General features: G+C 40.4%; 1 protein-coding gene across 3 annotated transcripts in view; it reads right to left on the bottom strand.

Annotated features, from left to right (window-relative positions):
* ELMOD1 (ELMO domain containing 1) overlaps nt 1–27,189 on the bottom strand; it is a 43,153-nt gene that overhangs the window by 4,584 nt on the left and 11,380 nt on the right. For 2 of the 3 annotated variants that reach the window (XM_066175783.1, XM_066175784.1), the window contains exons 2-9: nt 23,096–23,190; nt 13,297–13,442; nt 13,117–13,145; nt 11,827–11,924; nt 6,175–6,304; nt 2,960–3,093; nt 1,675–1,743; nt 1,357–1,380 (exon numbers count right to left, since the gene is read on the bottom strand). In XM_066175783.1, the coding sequence (XP_066031880.1) occupies nt 1,357–1,380; nt 1,675–1,743; nt 2,960–3,093; nt 6,175–6,304; nt 11,827–11,924; nt 13,117–13,145; nt 13,297–13,442; nt 23,096–23,112 (647 nt within the window). In that variant the 5' untranslated portion in view covers nt 23,113–23,190. The remainder of the gene's footprint in view (nt 1–1,356; nt 1,381–1,674; nt 1,744–2,959; nt 3,094–6,174; nt 6,305–11,826; nt 11,925–13,116; nt 13,146–13,296; nt 13,443–23,095; nt 23,191–27,189) is intronic. The other variant, XM_066175785.1, reaches the window with a different exon arrangement.

Genomic DNA, 27,189 nt, shown 5'->3' with positions numbered 1-27,189 from the left:
CTACTGAAATGAGCAAGTTTAGCAGAAATCACTGCCTGCATTTATAACCAGCTAAAGGTGGGCACAGAACTGACAGGGGCCTACAGCCTTGACATGGCTGTGGGAGTTTTGCCTTAGTAAGGCAAATCAGAGTTTGCAAGCTTTAGGTCCCAAATTATAAACAGCTATGTGTGAAAGCATTGTTCTTAGACTATTCTTGAACTTCAATAAGTATATATTGCACTAAAAACAATTCCCTGAGCTTCATGTAAATATAGTATATAAAATTTGTTGTCATTAAGTACTTAAGATGCTAATAGGTTCATATCCATGGTGACCTGAGGGTTACTGGGTGGCATGCATGAGGATAAAACTTCAGCTCCTGAACAGCTTTGCATACAGGAGAACACTATTCTTTGCTCATCCTCTAAAATCTGAACCATCTTTGTAGGCTGTGGCATGACACCAGTTAGAAAACGCCAGGTATGGACTGAATAATAAAGGTGGCACACATAAGATGTGGGCAAGCGAAACAGTTCAGCTGAGAAAGAAAATCCATTGATCAAGATCCCATCAGAAAACAGCACAGCTGCTAAGCAACCACACCAGGAAGATCACCATGGGCACCACCTGCAGCATCTATCTTCTACTGAATGCTCTGTCAAGGCATAAGAATTGCACATTCTCACACAGCATTCCAAGACTGCCCTTGGTAATCAAACATGCAAACAAAGAACACTAATATGTTCCAAGGGCTTTTAGTCACAGAATTACTGTTGGGAACTCGACAATAAACCCCCCAAAACCCCAAGGAGATCAAAAGAGATCAAAAGCTCCAGGATTTATATGTGAACCAGCTTTATGGATATCTAATATTACTGGCGGAAGAAAAATGTCATTTAAGGCAACTGATTTCTATGTAACTAGCTAAGAGGCCTCTACTCCCCAGTAATCATGGTGTCTCTTATTGACAAACTACCTACAGTGCAGTTTGTGACACTTGAAGGTACCTGATCTCTCAACAGTCAGGACAATGGAGTAGCCAGATTGGAGCCATCCTTACTCAAGGCAGACAGAGTATGTGATATAAATAAAGGGGCTTTTCAGCTCTGCTAACAAATATTCGGCCTAGACTACTTATGATTATCAAGTCAGTCACTTTAACTACATCAAGCAAGGCAGATTTCATTTTTGATATGTAAGCATGTTCATATATACCCAGTGTTCCACCCCACAGTTTGGGCCAACTCTAAAGAAAAGAATATGGATCTCTTGGGGTTGCAACAAAGACTTAAAGTTTATAATACACCAAATTGTAGATTGATCTTTATTTACATGTAGTGTCTCAGAAAATTTAGAAAAAAGAAAAAAAAATACCTTAGTTCCTTCTTAGTGACTTCCCTTTATTACAAAAAAAAAAAAAATAAACAAATTAAAAGAAAGGGAAATAAAAATACAAAAATCATTTGAAATCAGAAGTGAAAACACTTAGCACTAAATTTAACTATTTCCAAGATTCAGGATACAAGTTTGCTTCTTGCACCTGATCAACTTTCAGGATCATGTGCATTAAAACAGACAGCATGTGGCAAAACCCAAGGATATGCCCAACAAAGAGAAAAAACCCAGCCCTCTTCCTCAAACAGAGCCAGCAGAGTGCTCTCTCAAGTTATTGTTTCTGGTCTCAAGCATTACCTGTATTTAGGGTGAAGAGAATCAGTGAGAACTTGCTGAGCTATCTCAGTGTCCCATTCAGCAAAATACCTGCAGACATATATGTTTAGGGTGAATTGTTAAAAAAAAAAAAAAAAACAACAAAAATAGCATTGGAAGTCATATTAAGCTGTCTGTACGCACCTTTTTAAAGGTCAGTGCATGTGTTACACAGTATGAGTAGCATCTGACGTGTTAAACTCATTACGCTGCCACCCAGACCCCCGAACTGAAAGATTAATGCAACCTCCAACTACAAGTGCACTCCTAAATGAGTTTAGTGAATGTTCATTACCAGATCCTCCTTTCTACCCACCCTACAGAAAATCAGTTGTTTATGACTAGAGCATGTCGGGTGCTGAGCTCAAGAGAAAGCAGTTCAGGCTTCTTGATCTGGCAGATTCATTAAGCAAGATAAGAGTCATCACAGAAGACTAGGAAATTAAATACATGGTAGGGATTAATTTCAAATGGAAGTTCAAAGCCAGAGTCAAGAGTCCAGATCCTCGACTGAGATTTACGAGGGAACAACATACGGACAGAGGATGATTTATATCCTTCAGTCTGTAAAAGCAGAAAATACTTATTTTTTGCCTCATAAGGAGAAGTTATTTTACCAAATGTTTCTAAGTTATGTAACTGCATGCAGCAAATACAAGGGCTGGAGAAAATAACAGGCATAAGTCAATTCCCAAATTACAAAACACAGCTATCACATTAACACCTGGTGTGCAGAAGTTGGAAGGAAAACGTGTTGTAAACTCACTGCTTAATTTTGAGTACCAACAGAAATTGAAGTAGTAGTCAAACTACCTAAGTCTGCCATCGGTGACTGCATATCAAGTGTTTTGCTTAAGAATTCAGCATGAAACTCCCAAATAAAGCAGCTGAGCAGTAACATAACCTTCCCACCCACATACTTCCAGGGCATTTTGTTTAAGGAGATCTAGATACTGGTGAAAATATACTTACATTTTCTTTCTGGTAGGAAGGGAGTGCTACCTTACTGTGTCACAGAGAAGCTAAAAAAGGGGCTTAGCAACTGGTATTACAAGCTTGATTTAGGAATACTGAAAGAAAGGAGACCCCTCTGAGAAGAGAAACACTCCAGAAATTAGGCTGGCAAATAAATTCTTTCTTAAATGCTTAATATGAACTCCCTAGCACTTTTCTAAATTATTCCCACAGATTTGCTAAAATGTCCAAGTAATGCTGCTTTTCATGACTTCAGACACACGTAAACCCATCTGCAGAGGAACATACTTACACCAAGTTATATAAGCCCAGGAGACCCATTCCTCTGAAGTCTGTTTTAGGATCGTCACCCTGGAAACCAATTTCGCACCATTGCTTCGAAATCCGAGCTTTCAGTGGTGAATTCGGCTTCAAGCATTTCCACAACTAGGAAGATTACAGGTAAAACATAATGAAGTTTCCACACAGTACAGATTTTTAATTTTTTTTTTTCTTTTTAAACCAAGCTAAGTTCTGATCACTGAACAGATGACTGCAGTAACATCACTGCATTGCTATCCCAGCAACCCAAACACAAAATCAAATGAAGTTCCCTCTGGATGTGTGTCTGTGGGGGGAAATCCCAAACTCTGAAGTACTGCAGACATTTCAGCCCTACAAGGCCCTTCTGACCTTATCACAGCTGCTCTAACATCTCACACAAAGACTTGTTTTGCTCATGTTTTGTGCATCGAGATGGTGTCTGCCTCCATAAGCACAGAGACAGGAATGGGTTGGAATTTGGTTGTAAATCACTGACAGAGCAGCAGAGGAGTTTTTAGACCCTGAGGCTTGGCAGAAATCTTTTCTCTGGCATCTTTTGCAAGTTTCTGGAAAGGTTATAAATCAAGAGAGCTGACTTGGCTACCATAGTGTTGAAAAGCAAATTGGAATACGTAAAAAAAAAAAATTCCATACGAGGATAGCATGTGCATCATCATATTTAACTAAGGGAAGAACCATTCATTGATCTCACATAAAGAAATGTCTGAAGTGACATAACAAGCCAGATCATCAGCTGGAATAAATCCATTTAACTGCACTGGTCCAGCAACTTCAGTGCCTAAATATCATGTTGCTATGCACCTAAAGGCAGCCTAAACTGACATATGACAAGGACATACCTTTATGCACACCTTATGTGCCATATCACAAACTCACCCTTTCTGAAGTGTATTAAGAAATCAGAATTTAGAATTAAGAAAGTGTATTAATCACCAACCATGAGTTGATGAGTACACTCTCAAGAAAATCACTTAGACAAAGCCTACCAAAAGGAAAGAGTTGTATGCACATTTCCCAAATAAAAACAGAAATTGTTTTAATTTTAGCAATTCTAACTGCATTTAAAATTAAGTGCCCTGGGAAGGTTAAAAACTTAATGATTTCACTTTGTAACGACCGCATAATACATCATTGTTTAAAATAATGTTCATCCATCAACAATAAATACAGTATTAATCATTAGTCCAATCACATTAAATTAATCTTTCTCTCATTCATAAAGTGCTCTCCTGGTAAGCATGAATAAATGATAGCCATTAGGAACCTGAATTGCCCACTATAGAGATCACTTAGCAGAGTATCTAGAAGGAATAGAAACCAACCAGGGTATTCTTCCACACTGAGGATTGGGAAATGAATTAAACCCTTGGACATATTTCCATCTGACATTTGCAAAAGTAAAACATCTGCTGTAAAAAAAGTGCTAATACGTTGGTGAAGCTGATATTTTTTTTCAGTATAATGAGTTTGCATATTGTCGCACAAACTGCACTGTTTAATCTCTCCTCAGACAGTTGCTCAGTTTCCATTCTGCTTTTATGCTCATGCAATTATGTTTTTAAAGCACTTACAAGACTACACATCATTGCTGACAAGATACTCAGGACCTTGCTCTCACAGGCTGGATGGCAGGGAGAGACTATAGTCAGCTCCTTGGTCCTTCTCACCTCTGATCCCATCCCCAGATCCTATTTGCTCTCTGGGCAATGTAGATGCCCAGGGTATTTAGGGACTCTTTACTGGAGCCAAAGGCCCTCTTTCATCTGCAGTGATGTGCCTGGTATTTTCAGGGATAGGCTGCCACCTGGATCTCTCACCTCCAAGCCACAGGCTTCCTCAGTGGGTAAATCTGTGTGTCACTTGGACTAAAAGTTACTACTAAAGTAGTAAACTTTAGCTAAAATTCACTCTACTCCCATAAATTTGTGCATTTGGCTGCACAGGGGAAGGACTTGACCGGGAGGAGTCCATCTGCCCAAGGCTACCTGATGATTGGAACATTCCTTCAGGGCAGCTCTGGGTTTAGACCAATCCCCACCTCCCAGCAGTGGGCAAACCTTAAAGGCAGGTTTCCACACACCACGAGGAGCCCTGACCATCTGAGGCATTTTTAGAAGTAGTTACTTGCACCTGACAGTGGTGGTATAATATGCCTACCTGGATTTTTGGAAGACCAAGTAACTATGGTAAAATTTCCAGAAGCTCTCACTGTCATTTTTGCGCTGCAAGCTACAGCATGGAAGACATCTTCATCATCATCTGGTATTAAAGTTTTCAGTATTTTTGTCTTAAACTGAGAAAGAAAAGCCCCCACAACCAAACAGGTAGTAGGTTTTTATAAGAAAAATTCTCCAAGAAGGAATTTTGCTTGTAGCCAATAAGCTCACTATCACTTATTCTATGTTTCTTGGCATTTCATTGAAGCATCTTGCAATAGCTATGGTTAAAACTAGGATCAGGACCATGGCTTGCCATTAGACTGTTTTCCAGAACCTTTATTCCTTCCTCAATTTCTTTCTAAGAAAACTGTAGCTCTTCCTCTGCTAATGGCTTCAAGATAGAAAAAATGCTTTTATTATCTGCTCCAGTGCAAGGCTTTCCTGAAAGCATGAAGGAAGTAAAACCCAGTTGGTATGGTTTTCATAACTCTGCATGTATTATCTAAAGAATAGTTTCATTTTGTTTTCACTTGAAAATACATTTGGTAACTGTAAAGTTACCAGTGTAAATCATCAACTCCCACTCTTTCATTCCACACAGTACAAAACAGATGTTTGCCATTAGTGTACACCGAAATTGTCCTTAAAAAATACAAGAAATTGAAGAAATAAATTTGTAATTTGGTTAATAGAGAAAAATACCCTTCTTGTGTTGGAGAAAGGTATACTGAAGCAGGACATAAAGTTACTTTTCCAGAGGTCTCTGCAGATAACAGCTCTGTGCTCTGAGACCTGTGTTACCCAGTGCCTAGACACAGTCCAGCCAAGGGAAATGCATTTATCAACCAGGGAGGGAGCTGCTTGCCTGGCAGGTGTTACACTCAACCCAGATTACAATACCAGGTAGCCTTATCTTAAAACAGGTACACAATGGAGGAAGATGATATTTCAAGGAGGTTTATGAAGCAGGTTTGGGAGCTGACATGAATAAAGGATGCCCTTTAAGTACCTCTTCAGCACCTACCTTCAGCAGCATTTCCTCATGTTGAGGGTTATCCGAATCGTACGGCTCCCGGCGCAGCTTCTCGACCTCTGCAATGAGATTTCTATACCCCACAATCTGCAACAGGCACGCCTGGAGAGATACTCCCAACCTGAGGGTGGGGGGAGCAACACATTCCAACTCAATCACCTATAACCATGAAACAGTGCTACCATGTACACACACAACTAATACACGTGACTAGTGTTACAGCCATTAATTGATAGTCTAACCCTTCAGTTGCAACAGGAAAAATTCCAAGAGATCAATATTGCATTAAACAAGGCATCGAGAAAGGCATAGTCTCATTTAGTGCCCTCCTTAGATGATAATATTTGAGATTTTTTTAAAACCGTGAATAGTGATTTTTCACATTGAAATCCCATTATAACTATACACAGCAGCATTGAATGCCTCTAACAAGCACATTACTGAATCCTTCTCCTCCTTCCAAAGACAGCTTCTCAAACAATTCCCTGAGATCAGAGATGTGAACTTGAAAAAAGCTGAGGGGGAAAAGAAAACTCAGCAAAAAGCTAAAAATAATTGTTTTGCTTCTGTGCCACAAAAGCTAGCATAAAGAAGCCAAAAGCCTGAAGTAATACAGTTTCAAAGATCTGCCTCCAGGCAGATTTGGCTTTTGTCTCATGTTAAGAATCATCATAATGGTTCTTTTTTCATTATAATGCAGATTGCTGTGTTTTCTTTTTACATTTTCTGATGCATCATCAAAAAAACCCAAACCCAACACACATGAAATAACTACCCTCAAAAAACCCTGAACAAAACTTGAAAAAAAAAAATCTACCAGAAAGCTCTGCACCAAACAACATCTTTACAGTAAGATTTTATAATACAAAATGGAAGTAATACAGTACCCAACTGCCACTCTCATAGAAATATTTGCTTATACATGGGAATAAGCCCTTTAATATTTAAGAGTGTCTAAAATTATTTGAACAACTGGTATGAATTCAGAGACCAAGCTAAGTGAGCACCCTTATTCCTCTGTGCAACACAGGCTGCACTGATATTAAGCGGCACAGGTTCCTTGTCTGTTGTGTTTGATAAACTGAAACATTCTGTTTATTCTGTAATACTCTTAAATTTTCTGAACAGAAGGATTTTCACTGCTTATCTTTTCAGGCAGATCCTGCTTGTCCAAATTGATCTCCCTCTATGGCAAGGTGACCTGCCTAGGATGAAGGAAAGGATGTGGAAGTTTTCTACCTGAATTCTACTAAGGCCTTTGACACTGTTTTCCTCAGCATTCTACTGGAGCTGGCTGCTCATGGCTTATATGGATGCACTGTTCACTGGGTAAAAAATTGTCTGGATGGCCAAGCCCAGAGAGTGGTGGGTAATGGACCAGCTGGGGGCTGGTCACTCATGGCATTCTCCAGGGATCAGTTTGGGACCAGATCTGTTTAATATCTTTATCGATGATCTGGATGAGAGGACCAAGTGCATCCCCAATCAGTTTGCAGGTGATACCAAGTTGGATGGGAGTGTTGATCTGCTGGAGGGCGGGAAGGCTCTGCAGAGGGATCTGGACTGGCTGGATCAATGGACCAAGGCCAATTGTCTGAGATTCAGCAAGGCAAAGCACTGGGCCCCCTACTACAAGGAAGACATTGAGGAGTGTCCAGAGAAGGGCAGTGGAGCTGGGGGAAGGGTCTGGAGCACAAGTGCTGTGAGGAGCAGCTGAGGGAGCTGGGGGTGTTTATCCTGGAGAAAAGAAGGCTCAGGGGAGACCTTACTGCTCTCTACATCTGCCTGACAGGAGGGTGTAGCCAGGTGGGAGTCAGCCTCTTCTCCCAGGTAACAAGTGATAGGACAAGAGGAAATGGCCCCAAGTTGCCCCAGAAAAAGTTTTAATTGGATATTAGGGAGAATTTCCTTCACCCAAAGTGCTGTCAAGCCCTTGAATAGACTGCACAAAAGTAGTAGAGTCACCATCCCTGGAGGTAGCTAAAAGATACGTAGGTGTGGCACTTAGGGAAATAGATTAGTGGTGGATTTGGCAGTGCCGGGTTAATGGTTAATGGTGACTCCCGGATTTAAAACCTTTTCTAACCTAAATCATTCCATGGCTAATCTACAGAATCAGAGATGCCAGCATTAGTCCATTCCTCATGCTGCAATTTTATTCCATTTGAGGCTATAACCCTTTCAGACAGAAAAACCCCCACAATATTTTCCACCCTTCGCTGATTTTTTTTTTAACATGCTTCACTAGCTATAGCCTCCAATTTTACAGAAAGGCTGCATTTCAAAGAAAGCTGAAAAGCCTGACAGACTGTGAATTGCTGTGGAGTATCACTAAATCACAGCTATAATGTTTTCAACTTCCTTATGGTCTCAGAATAGTTTAGAGCAGCAGAACACAGGCTGTGGCAAAGTAGAGCAATTTAAAATAAAAAAAACCCACATGTTTTTAAGATCCAAGGTGCACAACACATTCAAAGTAAACCATTTTTGCATTTTATGTAAAGGCGGAAAAAAGCTCCATGCAATGTTATTCGGGTGAGGGGATGGGGGTCGAATTAGATTCCCCCCTTTCCCTTTCATCAATGCTTTGTTGTTCTTGCCAAACACAGGATGTGGGTGAGGTGCTGATGTCCCACACCTCCTCCTTGTCACCCTGGTGCTGGTTGTGGCTGTTCTCAGAGCACAGGACCAATGTACCTGGGCTTAGACTCCCACTGTACTCAGTTCCAGGTGCTCCACCAGATGGAGGCAAGTCCAAAACTGGAGCAGAGGAACTAGATGCCTGTTAAGTTCCCTCCCAACCCAAGCCTTTCTGTGATTCTGTGTCTGCTTACATAGTTAGTGTAGACTGCACACGTCACCACCAGGTTATTCAACCTGCTTACTCCTACTGCTAAATACACGCAGTTATTTGAGAGGCATTGATAAAGGAAAATTACTGTGGGATGCCTCCTCCTCTTTAGATCACAGCAGCCCACAGCCCTCAAGAACAGCCAGTGCAAGCACCCCTGAGATCTTAGTTTAGTTCCACAAAACTGCCACATTAAGAAAAATGACTGCCTACAGACTTCCAGACACATCCAGTATGACACATGTCCCCTTGTCCTTACCCCAGGAAATTTCAAGTCTCTGCTATTCAATAGAAGGCCAGAGCTTCTAAACAAGACAGTTTGGATACAGGTTTTTTATGTTCAAGAGAAGGCAAGGCATTGGATTTTCCTTAATTGTGTCTAAAGAAACAGCTGACTTGCTTTTGCTCAAATTTCTCCTGAAAACGTCAGTATAAAATAAATGGCTACATGTAAAACTTGAGTGCAGATGTCTAAGCTTCAGCATAAATATGATTAATTTAATATAAGGACCAACTTAGTGGCAGAGCGTGTATCTATGTATGTGACATTGTCTTGCACATATCAGGCCCCCATTCCTCAGTGTTTTAAGAAGATACTTTACCAAATGAGAGGGAGTGCAAGGGGGAAAGGGGATGCAATACTCAAATGCAGTAGAATATTGAATACAAGCATACTAGTCTAAAGACAATTAAGTGTTTGTCCTGTGCTAAGGATATGAACACCCACTGGATTAAAAAAAGGTAATTCAGGTGATTTTTTGTTTGGGTTGTTTGGGGTCTTTTTTCCCCTCTGTGTGGTATTTTTAAAAAAATATTATCATAGAATCACAGAATTGTCTGGGTTGGAAGGGACCTTAAAGTTCATCTAGTCCTAACCCCACTGTCATGGGAAGGCACACCTTCCACTAGATCAGCTTGTTCAGAGCCCCACTTACCCTGGCCTTGAACACTTCCAAGGATGGGACATCGACAACTTCTCTGGGCAACCTGTTCCAGTGCCTCACCTGTTCCAGTGCCTCATCACCCTCATTGTGAAGAATTTCTTCCTAACATCTAATCTAAACCTAATCTCTTTCAGTTTGAAACCATTACCTCTTTTCCTGTCACCACATGCTCTCCATCTCTCTTGTAGAGTCTTTTCACATACTAGAAAGACCAGATCACTAAAAATTTAACCTAATGTTCAGGATCCTGATTTCAAGCAAGGAGAAGTCATTTGCATGTCTGCTCTCTCTTTCTCTTCTGAAGGACAACATTTCTTCAGAGGCCAAAGGCACGCCATGAGGGGAATCAGAGGGTGATCTCTGGTGTTATACAAAATACTAATTCATTTCTTGTTTTCTCCTGAAATCATTCCACCCAGTTACCCAAGGGTCCAACACTTGGATCACACTGATTGCTAAACATTGCAGTTACTGATGCCCACAGGCCAGGCTCTGAGCTGTGCACATTTGCATCCTGAAGTTTTTCTTCATGTCACTTTCACTAATTTTGCCATTGCTGGGTTTTTATTTCTGAATTTCTGCAATCAGCATCCTGTGCAACACAAGAGTACCAGTGCTGTGACCCACTCCTCAGATGGCAGCCTCTCGTTAAGGCCTCACATCTGCTTGAAGCAGCTGGTCTTTCATCACTCTCCCTTTGAAAAGCATGTGGGCAGGGTCAAGAGACGCTCCTGGAAAAGCTCTGTGCTCACTTCCAGAAAAAATTCACAGGGCTTCTCACCTATGAGAATGAGGGGTTCTTTTTGTTTTGTTTTACTTATTGTTTTCCTTTCTTTAATGGCTGGCCCACTATTTTTTCAGTTCTTGGGACTGTGGTCACTATCACAAGAGTTGTCTCTCAAATTAGAGAGATGCAGTGTACTCTATTTCCTTTATGATCAGTGAAGCCTCATTTTAAGACTAGCCAGTTACTGGCCTTTTTACTGAGGGGTGGGCTAGGAGGGAGATTCCTTAAAGGAGACAGAAAAAAAATTTTTTTTCAACTTCGCTTTTGGGTTCTTTTGGGTTTAGTTGTTGCAGCAAGACCTGGGGACCACCTTACCTGCTGATGCTGCAGACCACTTAAGGAAAAGCAGCTATCAATTTATGGATGCCCATTTTTCATCAGGTATACTAACTTCAAGCTTGGGCAGAGGAGTGAAACTTAGACTCATCACTGAATAATACAGCTCTCAGCTTTCCTTCTACTGATTCCTGACCTAGACATCTTGTGCCTTAAGCTAGGAACTGAATGGTAAGGCAACCACAAAAATGTTATCATCACCTACTCTTGAAATACACACTTGTAAATTTAATGGTCGGTCAACAATCTCTTCTTACAATATCAGTTATGTCATTAAATATCAGTTATATCATTAAAACTTCTGTTTGGATAATTAAAGGCAGTTTTAAAATGCAAACCAGTATATGTCTGTATCAGCTAAAACAGGATGATTTTTTCCCCACTCAAAAGGCCATATACAGCTTTTCAAAGAAGCCATTGGTGTCCCTTCCAGGACCCCTGGTTTGTGGGTGTTTTATCCCTGAGGAAGAGACCCCCATAAATCTATGCATCGACAATATACTAAGACAGATAAAAGACTCAAGATTTGCCTGTTAAATCACCATGAAAGATCATTCATTTTCACATCAGCTTTTTGACAGCAAAGTTTAAATTAGAATTTTATGCTGAAAGATAGAACATCTTCAAATAAGCCACAATAACTATGGAGAAGCAGTTCTCCATGGACCCAGGAACTGAAGAAATCAGTAATTCCCATTTGCTCTTTAAGAAAACTGTGAACTTACTGTGGATTTATGTCTGGATTAATCCTTTTCAGCTCCATGATGTCATCTATTGTTTTTTCAATAGCATCAGGGTGAACATTTACTGATGTTTGCAGCCGCTAAAAGGAGGTTTCAAACACATGTTAATTCCTATGGAAGCTATTACTCAACAGAAGTTAACAGTGGTAAATTTGATACCTCAAAGCTTCTGCATTAAGACCCCAGAAGACACAACTCAACACATGTATATATCTTCCCAAACTTCAACCCTACTGATTCGATTCTGAGCACTTGCCCTGTAAGAACTCAAGTCCCTTCGCCCCTGTAGTCAGTTTATTGCATTTCTGTGGCATTTGTCAGTGAAGATGATCAAAGGCCTCAGTGCAGATCAAGAAGCAGCTTCAGACCATTCACCTAATTACACCGGAATTTCTAGCCTTCATTAAACATTCTCTCACCCAACATGTTGCAGTAACATAGCAAAACATTCTTTCTCTTCTTTCACATAATTGCTATTTGTAGAAATGCCCCTGAGGGTTCAGTATTCAAAAACCAACATGCCACCTGAAAACTTCAAGAGGATGAAATTTCTTGTGCTTTGTCTCGAGACTGCACAATTGCTTAAATGCAAGCTTTTAAATAAGATTCTGCCTTTCTGTTTGTGATAGAAATACATTTGGAAGTACTATGCTAAACTAAGAGTTACATGACACCATTTTTGCTAATGCTGAGGTAAGCTTTTCAACATCATTGACTCTTGTGACAGAGAATTTAAAGGCAGAAGGATGTTAAACAACATACATACAAATGCCTTAGGAAGAACTCAGGTTATCACAACCACAGGTACAGTAAAAGGATGAAGTGAAAGAGGCTTTTCTCCATTACTGTATTTAAAAGGAAAAGAGGGAACAAAGTTGGGAAAGTTGCTTTCCAGGCAAAACCCCTGACTTCTTTTTACTAAATTTGCAAGTGACTGACTGCAGATCACAGATATTCTCTGACAGGATGAGGCATCAAGCCAAGAACACCCAAAATACAACACTTGACTCTCGTGATCTCCACCATGGCAGGTTGTTCCCTTGATTCCATCATTGCCACAATGGGCCTGTCCCTAGAACACAGGACACTCTACTCAACTTTGCAAGACCAACTGCTCTTGCAAACACAAGACCCTCCTCGGTGGAAAACGGCTTCCATGTAAAATCACATCAAACTTTTAAAGCGATTTTTTGGGGTGAGTAAACAGCAGACAAAACAAACCAACAGCACAGGACACAACAGAAAAGGTCAATAATGAGATCTTTCACTCACCTTACTTTTTGAACCTTTCAAGGATGCCTCTGTAAGGGAACAGTATTTGAAAGCATCATGTCAAACAAGCATGTTTATATTGGATCAATTTAACAACTTACTTCTAATAACAATATCATACAAATTTTAGCACATGCAGAAAGTTACAAAGGCATGAAGGACTAAGTATATTGCAGTTACCTATTTTCATAGTTCTGGCAGCTCCAGGTTTGGTATTGTAACAGATCCTTTGCAATTCGCATTGACCCGTTAGTTTCCTGACCACGAATTTCAGGCAGCGCCACAAGCATTTGCAGTAGAAGTACAGGCATACCTGGAAAAACATCCTGGCAAAAGAAGAAGCCTGAAAATAAGAGTCTGAAGCAGAGTTTGTTTCAACATGGTCACCACCCAAACAGCAAGTACTTCCTCACCCCAAATTCCCATTGCCTAAGAGCACCTTTAAAGCAAAAGCAGCAATCACACTACAAACATTTATGCTGGTAAATGTTAAATTGTGCCTTTTAGTATTAGCCAACAAAACAACCTATACACAAAGCACCAAAACTAAAAGCACAGAATAAGTCAACTCCAGAGTTTTCAAAAGAGGACTTACAGAAAATTCTTTGTCCTCTTAACATAAAAGGCTGTATAGCTCCTACCAATGCTTTGGGGAAACAGGACTACACGAGAAGGGAGTACAGCTCACCCTGAGAATCCAAGACATTACACCCTGGCTTAGTTTTGCCTCAGCAGCCATCTGCTCCAAGCTGAGTGCCTGGTTATCCTGACAAACTTGACATCCTGACAGCATTCATGTCATGTCCCTAAGTGGGAAAATTAAGGCAATCAAGGCTTCTCCCCTTTCAGGAGAAGAGGCTTCTAAGAACCTGTCCTGAGGACTGCCAGTTCTTCCCAAGACCAGCTGTTACACAGCACTGATGCTGCACCATTTCTCAAAGTACAGAACCGACAGTAAGCCAAGAAAGCCCTTATGTAGCTACTGCAAGTAGTTTTGAGCCACAGCAACAGAAGACAGACTTCGATAAACTGGATGTATTTCAGTGAAGATGGTAGGGTTGGAGCACAAACCCTGTGATGAGAAGCCAGGAAAGCTGGGCTTGTTCCACCTGAAGTAAAGATTCAGGGGGATCTAAGAGCAGCCCCCAGTGCTTGTGGGAAGATCTTGACGAAAACAGAGCTGGGCTCTTGATGGTACAGCAGGGCCAGTAGACAAGGGACAACAGCCCTAAGCTGAAACACAAGAGAATCAGCCTTGTAAGGAGATGCTTTTTCCCCTTGAGGACAGTCAGGTAGTGGCACAGGTTGCCCAGAGAGGCTGTGCAGTCTCTTTGCTCAGTTTTTTAATCCTTTACTGGAAGAAGCCATGAGCAGCCCCATCTGTCCTTGGTGCTAACTCTCCTGTGAGAGGGAGGTTGAACTGGAGGCCTGCTAAGGTCCCTCCCAGGCTCAGCTGAGATCCTACAAAAGCCTGAAAAATATTTTAAACCTGGTTAGCATTACAGCTGCTACCAAAGCCCACATATTGCTATCAAAATTACATAACACATCCCAAACCCATATTTTAATGGGAAAAAACTTATTTAGAAATAATTTATCTTTCTTGTTTCTATGGCTATGATAGCACGGATCTTGCCACATTACCCAACTATCTGTCAGCCTCCTGGGATACACATGGATCCACCCACAGTCCCTGTGTTCAGAAACACATCTCATCAAAGACAAATTGCAAAGAACTAGCATTAGGAACATTGCCATTTGGGCGTGGTCCTTGGCTACAGGTGGTTCTGCTAGAACAGGGGGATGAACTAGATGATGTCTGCAGGTGTCTTCCAATCTCAACCTCTCTGTGATCATGTTCTGTGATTATATTATGTGAAAACATCATTACAACTTTGATATGCTAGCTTGCCAATAAATATTCATAAATAATTTGGTCCATTATGTTCTGAGCCAGTGTGTATACATATTCATAATTGGCCCATTATTTTCTGCTGTTGATGCTTTCAAAGGACAGTTATTTCTTAGGAGGTTCCATTATCCTTTTCAATGGACTGCAGTGATTATTTCAAAACACTGAATTCCAGATACTCAAATCAGTTATAAATATGTATACGTATGTATTTAAAGCTTTAAGAGCTCCATCACTTCCTAAAAACTTCCTGAAGGGCATGGTGTAGAAGGATGTTCAAGGAAGGGAAGATGAATTAACGCGTGTTAACGTCCACACAGGAGTTTAATCTGCTTTATGTTGGCTTCAGCTTAATCATCTTTGAAGGGGGATTAAGCTATGGGAACTGAAGACATTTTATGTCTAAATGGCAAACATCCACACAAGTATTTAAAATGCTTTAAAAGCATCCACTTTATCTTCAGACTTTTAGTTAATTCACTTAGTACTCCCAAATGCCTGCATGCAGGCAAACGTCCTTGGTTTTATTCAACAGCAAGCCTCTATTTTAGATACAAATTGGCACCTAAAGAATGAGGAACCAGTCCCATGATGGACCAAGCTTTAAACAAGAAAGAAGTTTCACGTGTGACATCAGAGTATTTGGGTACTCCCTAATCTCTGATTCAAGACATGCCAGAATACACTACTGTGAGGAGTTAATTTGTGCTTCACAGAAGGTTATCACCTTCAGTATTAAGAACAACACCAGGTACCAGGAGGCAAGGCCATCATCAAGCAGCCATTCTTTAAGTTTCCAACAGTCTGAAGTAGAATAATCAACACAGAATGATTTGGGCTGGAAGGGACCTTAAGGATTATCTTGTTCCAAACCTGCTGTCATGGGCAGGGACACCTCCACCAGACCAAGAAAAAGAATTCAAATATAACCTATAGCCATTCCTTAGTTTCATCAGCACAATTCAGCTCTATAGTCAGGCTAAAAGTACAGGAAGACACCTAACTAGGAGGTGGAGTATGGTAAAACAAAGTCCTGAACTTTCATCATGTATTTGTAGTAGAAATTAGAGTTGCTTCCTTTTGGTCTGTTTTGTTTCCAAATGTTAGGTCTCTTTCGAAGCAAAAAAGTACAGAGAGCTCATTTATTTGGAAGACGAGAGGAAAGACTGACTTAGCTTCATGTAAACAGTCCATGTAAGATTTCCTTCTAATGAGCAAGATAGCTCCTCTAAAACCACATGTCCTTCATGAAAGTGCATGCCTGTACTTAGTTGCTGCCAATGCTGAAACATGACAATCCATTCCATTAAAAAACGTTTTGAGCACTATATTGTGGATAATTGAATACTGTGTGTTGCAGACAAGTTCTGGGGAGCTAGAGGACAGAAGGTATCAGGTGCATTTGAATTACATATTTTTGCCTTAGGCTTAATGACAGACCTGCAAATCAAAGGAAAAACTCCAAACGGGATAGAGCTGTGACCATATCATTGCAACCACTTCTCCACTAAAGTTCTGCTTTGACTGTGGTTTGCACAAAGATTAATAAAAATGCATCTATTAAAAACATGACACTACAGCACACAAACACACACTTCTATGATTCAGTAAAATATGCTTAGCAGCTATTACTAATAAACCAAACACACACTAATTTTGCCTAGGTAGCTTAGAGAAGAAAGTTAGCCTTTGTGGGTACCTTCAGTTTCCTACCACTCATCCATCTCAAGCTTACAATGGTTGAAACCTTCCATTTGTAACATGAAAGACAAAAAGTATCACAAGCTGTTTATAAATGGGAAATCTTGCTTGCAGAAATCCTGTAATAAAAGCACACCAGTGATTATGCCAGGCAAGTTTTATGCTAGCCCCTATGCACTGTGAAACAAAATGCAGTGTATCATGAACAGGAACCCCCCAAAAGCACAGCCAAGTGCTCTGACTGTGGCACAGTGGCATTAATTTCTGGTTTGTTTTAGAGTTAAACTCCAAACCTCCTCCCCATTCAGTCTCCTCTGTGGTTTTTTTGTGTTTTTTTTCCCTTTAGTTTGTTATTCTTCTTTGTTTGTCTTGTGGGTTTTTACCCCACCTGCTTGGGTTTGCAGGTTTCTCAGCACAGAAAATAGTTTATGTGGTCATGCACAGCATTATTTCAGTCCTGAGGTGAGACCTAAGAACAGAAGCATTACAGAAATGAAGGTATTCTCAGGGACTCACACTCTACTCTTTCCTATTTCAATCCAAGTTCCTTTCCCCTTCTATATTCCAAGCAGCTGTATAGACCTGCATATTTGTGTTTATACATGCATTAAAACAGTTCATTATGAACATTATGTATAACAAAGAAAAAATTGTATAATAAGATGTCAAATCAACATTCAGTTCCCCTGCCAAAGATGCTACATGGCAAAACCAATCAAGTGACCAATCTCCATCAGCAATAATGGGGCTCGGAAGAGATTCTGGAACGCTCTCTTCCATGATGCAGAAGACAAAGAAGGGGGTTTCTACAATTGCTCAAATCCTTGCATAACAGGGAGAGATTTAGAGCCAAAGCCAGCACAAAGTGAGAGTACTGCTGCAGCAGAGACAGTGCTTCTACTTTCCACAGCATGTGGTGCTCTGCCTGGGGAAAGAAAGCACATGGCAGCAACCAGCAGAGAGCACTGAGCATGTTGTTCCACACTCCAGCACTGCAAAGGGAAGGATGTAAGTGGTTTTCAACAAGGGCTTTCCAGGTTTGCTCTTGACTAGCCCAGCTGATGCTGGGACAGTGTCATTAAAACGGCAAATGCTATGGCTAATAGAATTTACATCTCTCTCCAACGACAGTATGGCATCACATTTTCATGAAATCTGGCTTTTTATTTAAAGGTGACTGGCTCTAGGAGATAAGCACAGCCTTCTCCATGATAAACTGTCAGAAGCAAAATTGTGCAAAACTTCCCAAAGTTGGCTAATATTTCTGTGAAGCTCCTTCCTGTGTAATCTGTTCACCTTAATAGCAAGACGTATGTCTAACGCAACATGAATTACTTCCTGAAGGGAGGTAATTGTGTAACATTTCTGAAACTAATAAAAAGGAAGGTGCTTATTCCCTCCCTCAGTAATTTCAGAACCTTTGTCTTTTCAAAGCTAGCAACAAACACAGCTACTCTAGGTACAAATTATATTATACATCCAGATTACAATTATATTATTCATCTAGATACTCAAGGCTAGTTACTGGATTTGAAACTGGGGTGAAAGCAAGCAAATCCCTGAAACAAAAACAAGCAAACAAAACCACACAAAACAACAACAACAAAGCCAAAATGCTCAGCCCTACCAAAAAAACCCCAAACACAAAACAAACACAAAACCCAACCCTAAATCAAACCAAAAAACTCACCCCCCACAACCCACTAGTTTAAAAGAATGAAATAAAAGTCACTGAGCATACTTACACATCATTTTATTTCCTGTGTGTCGTTTCAGGTTCTATGGATACTGAAGATTTTTACACAACTATTTTTCCTGAAGGACATACTCACCTTAGAAAAGAGTACATTACACATCAGTACTTCCTTTCTGAGAATTCTAATTATCGCTTGAGAAGTCAAGGACACACTAGTCATGGCTGATAAGTTGTCCAAATGGGTGAGTAAGCAAGTGATACAACCCTGTTAGGAGCTCATTAACTTGACTATCTTTGGTTTATCTGCATAAATTACAGTGTGTATACAAGGTCAACCAAGAAGCGAGGTACCGATCACCATTTCTGCCACAGGCAGACCTGCTATTACCTCCTTTAAAACACAAGAAATTGCTTTCATTCTGTGCCTTTGCAGACTTGACAACTGAAATCCAACTTATCTCTCCATTTAGACGTGAGAGCAACTCACTGTGGCAACTATGGAAGACATAAGAATAGTTTTCAACAGCAGCTTTCCATACATTTACCACTCTTGCTATTTGCTGATTTGATTTTCATTTTATCTGATAACTCCAATACACTTAAAATCAGCTAGAGCTTACAGATTTCTTTGCAGTAGAGCAAGAGAAGACGTCAGAATTCTAGGATTTACTGAAAAAAACCTGTCTACTACAGTTGGTTCTTCAAGTTATTATTTCAGATGTTTAAGATAAATTACAGTCTAAGTAGAAGTGTTGCTGACAGACTTATCAGAACCCCTTTACAACAAAAAAGTGAAAGCCTTGAAAGATTAAGTATTTAACTGAGAAACAGTTTTATTTTTTCATAAGTAATATTTCAGATGTCAGAAATAATTCATATCAGACTAAGCTGAAAAAGAAAATTCTTTTCATATGGACATTGCCTTGAATAAGAGTCTAAATTTAGGGATTTAGGAATTTAGGGTTACTTCAGCTACCGGACTGTTTAATAGACAGACTCTTTCTCCAACCAATTTGTGTGGGAGTTACGACCTACTAGAGGCAGGAAGGCCCTGCAGAGGGATCTGGACGTGCTGGATCAAAGGGTCAGGGCCAATTGTATGAGGTTCAGTAAGACCAAGTGCCAGGTCCTGCACTGGGGTCACAATAGCCCCAGGCAGCACTGCAGTCTGGGGGCAGTGGCTGGGAAGCTGCCTGGTGGGAAAGGACTTGGGTTGGTCAACAGCAGCTGAACATGATCCAGTGTGTGCCCAGGTGGCCAAGAAGGCCGATGGCATCCTGGCCTGGATCAGCCATGGTGTGGCCAGCAGGACCAGGACAGTGACCGTCCCCCTGTACTGGGCACTGCTGAGGCCACACCTCAAATCCTGTGTTCAGTTCTGGGCCCCTCCCTGCAAGAAAGACATTGAGGGGCTGGAGCGTGTCCAGAGAAGGGCAGTGGAGCTGGGGAAGGGTCTGGAGCACAAGTGTTGTGAGGAGCAGCTGAGGGAGCTGGGGGTGTTTATGCTGGAGAAAAGGAGGCTCAGGGAGACCTCATCACTCTCTACAACTGCCTGAAAGGAGGCTGTAGCAAGGTTGGGGTCATTCTCTTTTCCCAACACAAGAGAAAATAGCTTCTATTTGTGCCAGAGAAGGTATAAATCGAAAATCATTAAAAATTTCTTCACAAAAATAATTGTCAAGCATTGGAGCAGGCTGCGCAGAGAAGTGGTGAAATTGCCATCCCTGGAGATATTTAAAGGAAACAAAGATATGGCATTCAGGCGACATGTTTTAGCAGTACACTTGACTATGTTGAATTCATACTTGGATTAAATTATCTTAAAAGTCTTTTTCGACCTAAGGAATTCTATGATTCTAAAGAATTGGAACAGGTTTTTCAGGAAGGCTGCAAATCTCCATCCTTAGAGGTGCTCAAAATGTGTCTGGATGCAGCCCTGAGCAACCTGCTATAGCTGACCCTGCTCTGAGAAATGGGTTAGGACTTGATTTCCAGAGCTGTCTTTCAACCTCACTAAACACTTACAACAAGCTGAATTTGAGATCCACTCTTCAAAGTCCTCCTTGGGTCTCCAGGTGAATATCTGCTGCATGAAGTTGCTACAGGTAACATATTGTCGCTACTTAGAAAGCAAAGTGAAGGTTATCGTAACTTCAGAGATGAAAGCCCCGTTCTTCTTAATGTCTGTTTTACGGCATTTTCCATGTTGCGATCAACAAAATTACCTGCAGTTTGTGCAGACTAAAGTCATTGGTTTTAAACACAGAGATAATCTATGTCATCAGCAGCAGCTATTCTGGCGTCTGTTCCATGCTGTGCAACAACGAAAACACTGTGCCACTAAGCAGTCCTTGCATCAGAATTCTGCATTTTGGCTCTGCATTTAATCTTCACAAACAGTTGAAGATGATTTGAGCTCCCAGGTGGTGCTGCTATTGCTAAAAAACATGGGGATACAATATATATTAACTTATTTTCCAGCCAATTTTCAAGCTGGAAGGCTTAATATCCTTGTCTTGCACATGTTTGTCCCTGCAGTTCCACACTTCATTGCCTTACTCCCCATCACACAAACCTGCAACTGCAGGTTGCAACACATAAAGTAGAACTCATTATCCCCAGTAAGTGCTTTCCTTGGAAAATTTTTGCTTCTTAATCTCTCTGGTTTCGTCTGTATTTACAAAATATGGAGAGGATAGTACTCTTATCAGTTCATGTCAAAGGATTAGCATAATGTAAGAAAATCCAGATGCTTGTAAGTAAATAAAAATAGCTTTCCTATTTCAACAGTGTGTTCATATTTTTGGTGCTCTGTACCCTCCCCCCATCCCATCCCCTAATCCAACTTCCTTTTCAGCATTTGGAATACTGGACTTTCCATAACAAAGTCCTAGGCTATCCTGTCCAGATAGGCAATTGTTTTTCAGAAGACCTACCTTGACTGCTTAAGAGAATCTAGCATCACTGAGACTTTTAAAATCTTTTAGGATTCACTGCCTTCAGGAACAACATGAAGAGAAGTAGAAGGTAGTTTCTCCATTATAGCCTCAGGAATCCACATATTCAAAACAGCACTCTTTCTCCAAACTGGAAAAATCATCAAGGGGCCAGGAGAGCAAAGGTGAGCAGAAGAGGTAGTTTAACAGGAAGAGAGCTGGCAGCTTGAAAGTTGTTAACAGCTCAGCTTCTCCATCAGGAGGAAGCAAAATTACTTTATGTTCAGAAAATACCAGACCATTACGGGGGCAAGTGTAACACCTTCCATGATCCCAGCCAGAGGCTCCCACCCCTCACAGGATGAGAGTCCACTTTATGAAGGACTCATGAACCAAATCCCATATGGCATCAATTTGTGACCTTGGGTCAGAAGAAGAAAGAAGAAAAAAGGGTAAAAGTGTTTTTTAAAGAGAAAAAAGGTAAAAATTATAGAGGCAGGACTGTTGAGAAGGAAATAATTAGCAGCATCCCAGAATAAAGGCTCTGACATGAGGTGTTAAAAAATTGTAAAGGGAAAAAGCAGTGCAGGGATGTTAGTTAGGCTAGTTGTGAACTTTCAGGTCACTGGACCAGTACAACTGGAGTTGGTGGAAGACTTGGGACCACCCAGGACCTGGGCCACAGAGCTGCAAGGGTCAGTTCTTTCCCTCCTGGTGCCTATCAGGTGGTAAGCACACTAATGTTTAAATCAAGGCTCAGTTCAGCCTTGGCTGTGTTTTGTGGATGCTAGCAAACAAACAGTTGCTTTATACTTTCTATCTGCCTATGTCCTGCTTACAGAGCCCTTTTGCAGCTGGTTCAAGATACATGAGGAAGCTGGCCCAGACACTCCACAGAAATGTTTAAGCTATGTCTGTCTTGGCAGCAAAATCATTGCAGATGATCAGCCTAGAGGTAATGATGCTGATATCCATAGTGTGTAAGATTCTTTGCTATAAACAGTCTAAAAAGGGAGAAAAATATAGTGACAGATGCTCTATACAGAAGCATATGTTTTACTCCTCTTGAAAAGTTTCCTCCCATACAGACAGAATATGATTTCTTTGGTTTATACACAAATTGAGCTCTTGATCTGTATTAGTTCTGAAAAGTGCTCAACTGCCTCCACCAACTACAGAACAATTACAACATGGGCTTTCTGCACCTACATCTGTTGTCTGCAAGTCACCCATTTTATACTTGTTTTATAGAGAAAAAACTGCAAGTCATACATAGGAGCAAGTAATTGACATTTCTCCTGCAAATTGACCATGATCAGCTTCAAAAACACTTGCACATCCTCAGCAAGCACCTCTGCTTTCACAAACAACACACCAAAAATCCAGACAGTGGACAAGAGCAGGAAGGAAAAAACCCAACATTTTTCAAGCATTGTTCTTTGTTACTATTTCTTCTCTTTTCCCCTGACATATCAGGCACTACTGATTTGATACATCACTGCTCCAATCCCACAAGACACTTCCCACATTCTTTGCTTCTATAAAGAACCACAAAAGAAAATTTAAATTAAAATAGCTTTAATTAAACAGTGAAATCTAGGTGAACAGAAAGCAGTCTAGTATAAACTAGTTTATACCTTCTGTAATACTTATAACAGCTAAATCACTTAGCTCACTGCAGCATAAAAGTAATTAGAATAATTCAACACTTTTGAGAAAATACAGGACAGTTACCTCAGGAAGTGTTTCATGGTGATGGTTTGGTTTGTGCTGCTAGAGCCTTAATATATTGATCACTGGTGACCTCTTCTTCACAGGTGATATTAGTGCTGTAGAAATAGAATTGAGACTTTTTTTACAGATAGAAAAAAAAAAGGGATACTTCAGTTTTTTAAAATTGCTCTTGAAATAAACATCTGTGGAAATATAAGATAAATATATTAAGAAAAAATATCATGTCAATAAAACCAAAATGGAAAATCATAAGGTTTTCACACTTCACACTTCAGCCTGAGCAGATACTTTGACCAGACCATGCTACCAATGTCTTTTTTCAGAGAAGTAAAAAACTTGAATTATAATACAGAAATAAGGGAGAAAGCTTGAAAAAGTATCTAGACATTTTCAAAGGCTTCTTGTCTTCTTCAAACACCTGTCTGTTTCACAGCAACTCCCAAGCAGCAGCTTCAAGAGACACTCAGTTCACTCTGCTGTTAAAAGTCCTCTCTTCATCGTAATATGCATAATACATATCATAGAATAATAAAATATGCTGAGTTGGAAGGGACCAGCAGGAATCATTGGGTCCAACCCTTGGTGCTGTGCAGGACACCCCAAGAGTCACACCACGTGCCTGACAGCATTGCCCAAACACTTCTTGAATTCAGAGTTCCTAAAATACAGCTGACCAGGCTGCCCATTGGTTCTGTGATTTTGTGTCATATGGTTAATGTTCATTATGATTACTAGATAGTTCCAGCAGAGAACAGAAAGAATTCATGTAGAAACTTCATAAATATAACCCTGTGTACTGTAGACTGTCCCCAGTCACCACCTCTTTAAGTTTCTAAAAGTAAGTATTCATATACAAGTGACACCTGACTAAAAGATGCAGACTTCTCAAATAACTGTACTTCATGTTCTGTAAAAGGCAGTAAAACATTTTTACTTGCTGCCAGAAAACAGGACACTGCTACACAGGTCTGCTACCGCAACAACTTAATCCAACACTTAAAGGGAACAAGATCACAGTTTCAAGCTCTGTACTGGTACAAACTACACACAAAGGCCTGAATGAAAGTTCTGCTGTTAGGAAATTATTTAGGAGCCCATTTTTCCTTAGCACTGCATGCTGAAAAGTACTGAAGGCCTTAAGAAATCTGACCTCTTTTGTCACTAATTTAGAAATCCAGAGAACTTCAAACCTATTTTCTTCTGTGTGACCTATCAGCAACAATGGGATAAAAATCTCCTTGCCCTACCATCTTCTCATATTCTTTCCTCTTTGTAACTTGCAACTTTTATATTGTGCTACTGCCTGCTGACAGAAACAGAACAAGCATTTAAGTTCAGAAAAATGCAGCTATCTTGTTGGATTATATCACATACAGCTTGCTAAAAATATATAATCCCTGAACTGTGAAAGCTTCCTTCACTTATATTGTTTTTGACTGGCTGAATCATGTTGCTGTCCCCTGAATACAGCTGTAATTGGTGCTGGCTGCAGTGACACCTGCTTGCAAGGGCAGAGAGATGCTAACTTTGGTTCATTAATGAACACAAGAGGCAGGCTCCAAACACTTCCTGCTACAGCTTTTGATAGGTCTTCTATGGCAGTGAGCACAGGAGATAGACAAAAACTGGAGGGGATGTAACCTGCTCCCCTTCTCCAGTCTAATAATTTGCTGTTTAAAAGATACAGTTTGTGAAAGATTCTCACAGCTGAGTCTCAGCATTTTAACATCAACTTGAACAAAGGAAGCTCCACCACAAAATTTGACCCATAAGGGCATCAGTGTAAGGAACACACCAGAAGTGCCAGAAGCTGTCAAATCAACCCCCTTTAAAAGTACATGCTAGTCTCAGCCTCTGAGGTCAGCTCCTTTTTGATTCTGACCAAGGTCCTTGCTGAAGATTACACTGTTTCATTATTACTACTTTAAAGTGAAGAGAAATTCCACTTGCTCCAACTCCAGAAATGGCTCATACAAGCATGGCATGATAGAAGCATCAAGATACTATCTCTTTAAGAACAGTTACCAGCTCCAGCCAATTATAAATTATAAATCTGTTTTCAATGTTCATTAAAAATTAGAGCATCACCGTAGCTGTTCAGAGACCCTTGTCTTCTATGCAGAAGGCTAAACTGAAAGGAAGATACTGATTGGAAAAAAACCCAAAAAACTAAGTGACACAACAAGCATGACAAGTGGTTAAAAGGGCCTTTTTTTTAATCTCTTCAAAAGCCCACACTTGAAATTACAAGAATAAATTTTCCTTGCTCTCTCCCTTTTAATTAAAATGTGTGTGGGTAAGACTATAGAAAGAAACTTTACAGCTGAAGACCTGATGCCATAGAAGTCAATACCAAAGCCCTTCTGCGTGGAGAGAAAGAGCTCACGCTGCAAGTTCATCAGCCAGTTCCTTACAGCACAGGCCCAGATAATAACTGGGTCCATAGGAAGGCCATGGCCTCAAAAGCAGTTTACTCCACAGAGGCACAAAGCAATCGAATCCCACCTGACTCTGTCAACGAGAGGGATTTAAGATCTAGAGTCAAGACTACCAGCTCAAACAAAAGTACAGGGAATCTATGCTGCTCTCTTGGTTCATAAGGTAAAAAGTTTATTTTTTGTTTATGGCAGACAGCCTTTATAAACTCTGTCATCTGCTAAGAACAGAGATGGAAGTCAGTGCTGTGCTCTGTGGTTCTTGCAACAGTTCACTTCTGTGAACACACAGATGGCATTAAGCCATTTACATCCAGGATAAACTGAGAAGCTGAATCAGGTGATAATTTACAGTAATCTTTAAACAAGTAGGACTGGAGGGCAGGATTCTCTGTTTCCATGTACCTCCACAAGTGATCCTCTAGAGGAGTTCAATAAAGATTTTCTGTGAAGAAAACAGTATTTTAATGCTTAAAAAAGATTATTTCCACAATTTACAACTAATATCCACTACTCATAAACCTGTAGAGCCAGAAGACCTAATTTCTGCCAATATCTTTTTATATCAAAATGTAATAGACCTCTCATAAGTGAAACTTTACTTCCAGTGAGGTTGTTATAGCATCTCAGTGAACAGGAAGAACATACCTAGCTTAGGATGATATGTTCTATCAACAATTCAGAATTTACAAAAATCTCATTTACCATTAGGTGTGCTTAGAAAAAAACTCAACCTAAACAAAGAAGTCACATACTCATTTTTATTTAGGGAGAAGGACTAGAATTCCAGCCTCCCGTTTTCTTTAGGAAAGACTTTCCCCAGCAAGTTGGATGTCCGTAGATCAGAAAAGCTTTCAAGGTCCACTTGTGGGAAAGAAAGACACATGAGAAAAAGATTCTCATCTACAAGTGATAATCTTAGTAATAAATGTTTGTGAGTTCGTTGAAAGAAAGGGCATTACAATTATACAATTCAGTTGAGAAGTTGACAGCAGTTATGGATTTGGAGAGACTGAAATACAAAATTCTGAAGACTTGACAGCAGGACACCCAGAGCCAGCAGGTGCTGCGGAGCAGCCATTTGGCCACAGCATCCACCCACTGCTCAGAGCCGGAGTTTGTGTTTTTACATGGTTTCACTCATGTGAACTTGTAGCTGTGGGTTTTTTTACAGCTTTAGAAAATGTTCCAGCTTCATGCTATACGCACATCTTCTCACTAAGGAACCCTCAAGACACTTTTCTTCTGTAGCCAGTTTTTCAGCTTTTCCTGATTTTAAGTCATGCAGCTGATACAAGTCTAAAGACAAATAGATTTCACTTTGTTAGCAATCTGCCATTAACTCTCCAGAAGTAGCTTGAACCTACAACTACAGAAAGCCCCTAGACTCAATGTTTGAAGTTTGCTCTTTAACATGAAGAGACTCATTCATGTTCTAAAAGATGTTCTCTATATTGAGAATGATGGGGTGAGGATGAAGTTTGGGTTTCCCACATGCTCATGTTCTCAGCTTGCAGGATTTTATCTAATGCACATCACTTCCACAAAGCAGCTTCCTACTCCCTCCAACAACACACCCACGTACCCATTCACTGCCAATTGTTTCATCCAGTTTATTTTAAACTAGACAGCAGCTTCCCCTCCTAAAACTAACCACAG

This window comes from Chamaea fasciata, unplaced genomic scaffold, assembly GCF_029207755.1.
Source record: "Chamaea fasciata isolate MVZ Bird 193981 ecotype frontalis unplaced genomic scaffold, bChaFas1.0.hap1 SCAF_2, whole genome shotgun sequence".
NCBI classification, from domain to species: domain Eukaryota; kingdom Metazoa; phylum Chordata; class Aves; order Passeriformes; family Sylviidae; genus Chamaea; species Chamaea fasciata.
This window is presented reverse-complemented; position numbering and strand designations above follow the sequence as displayed.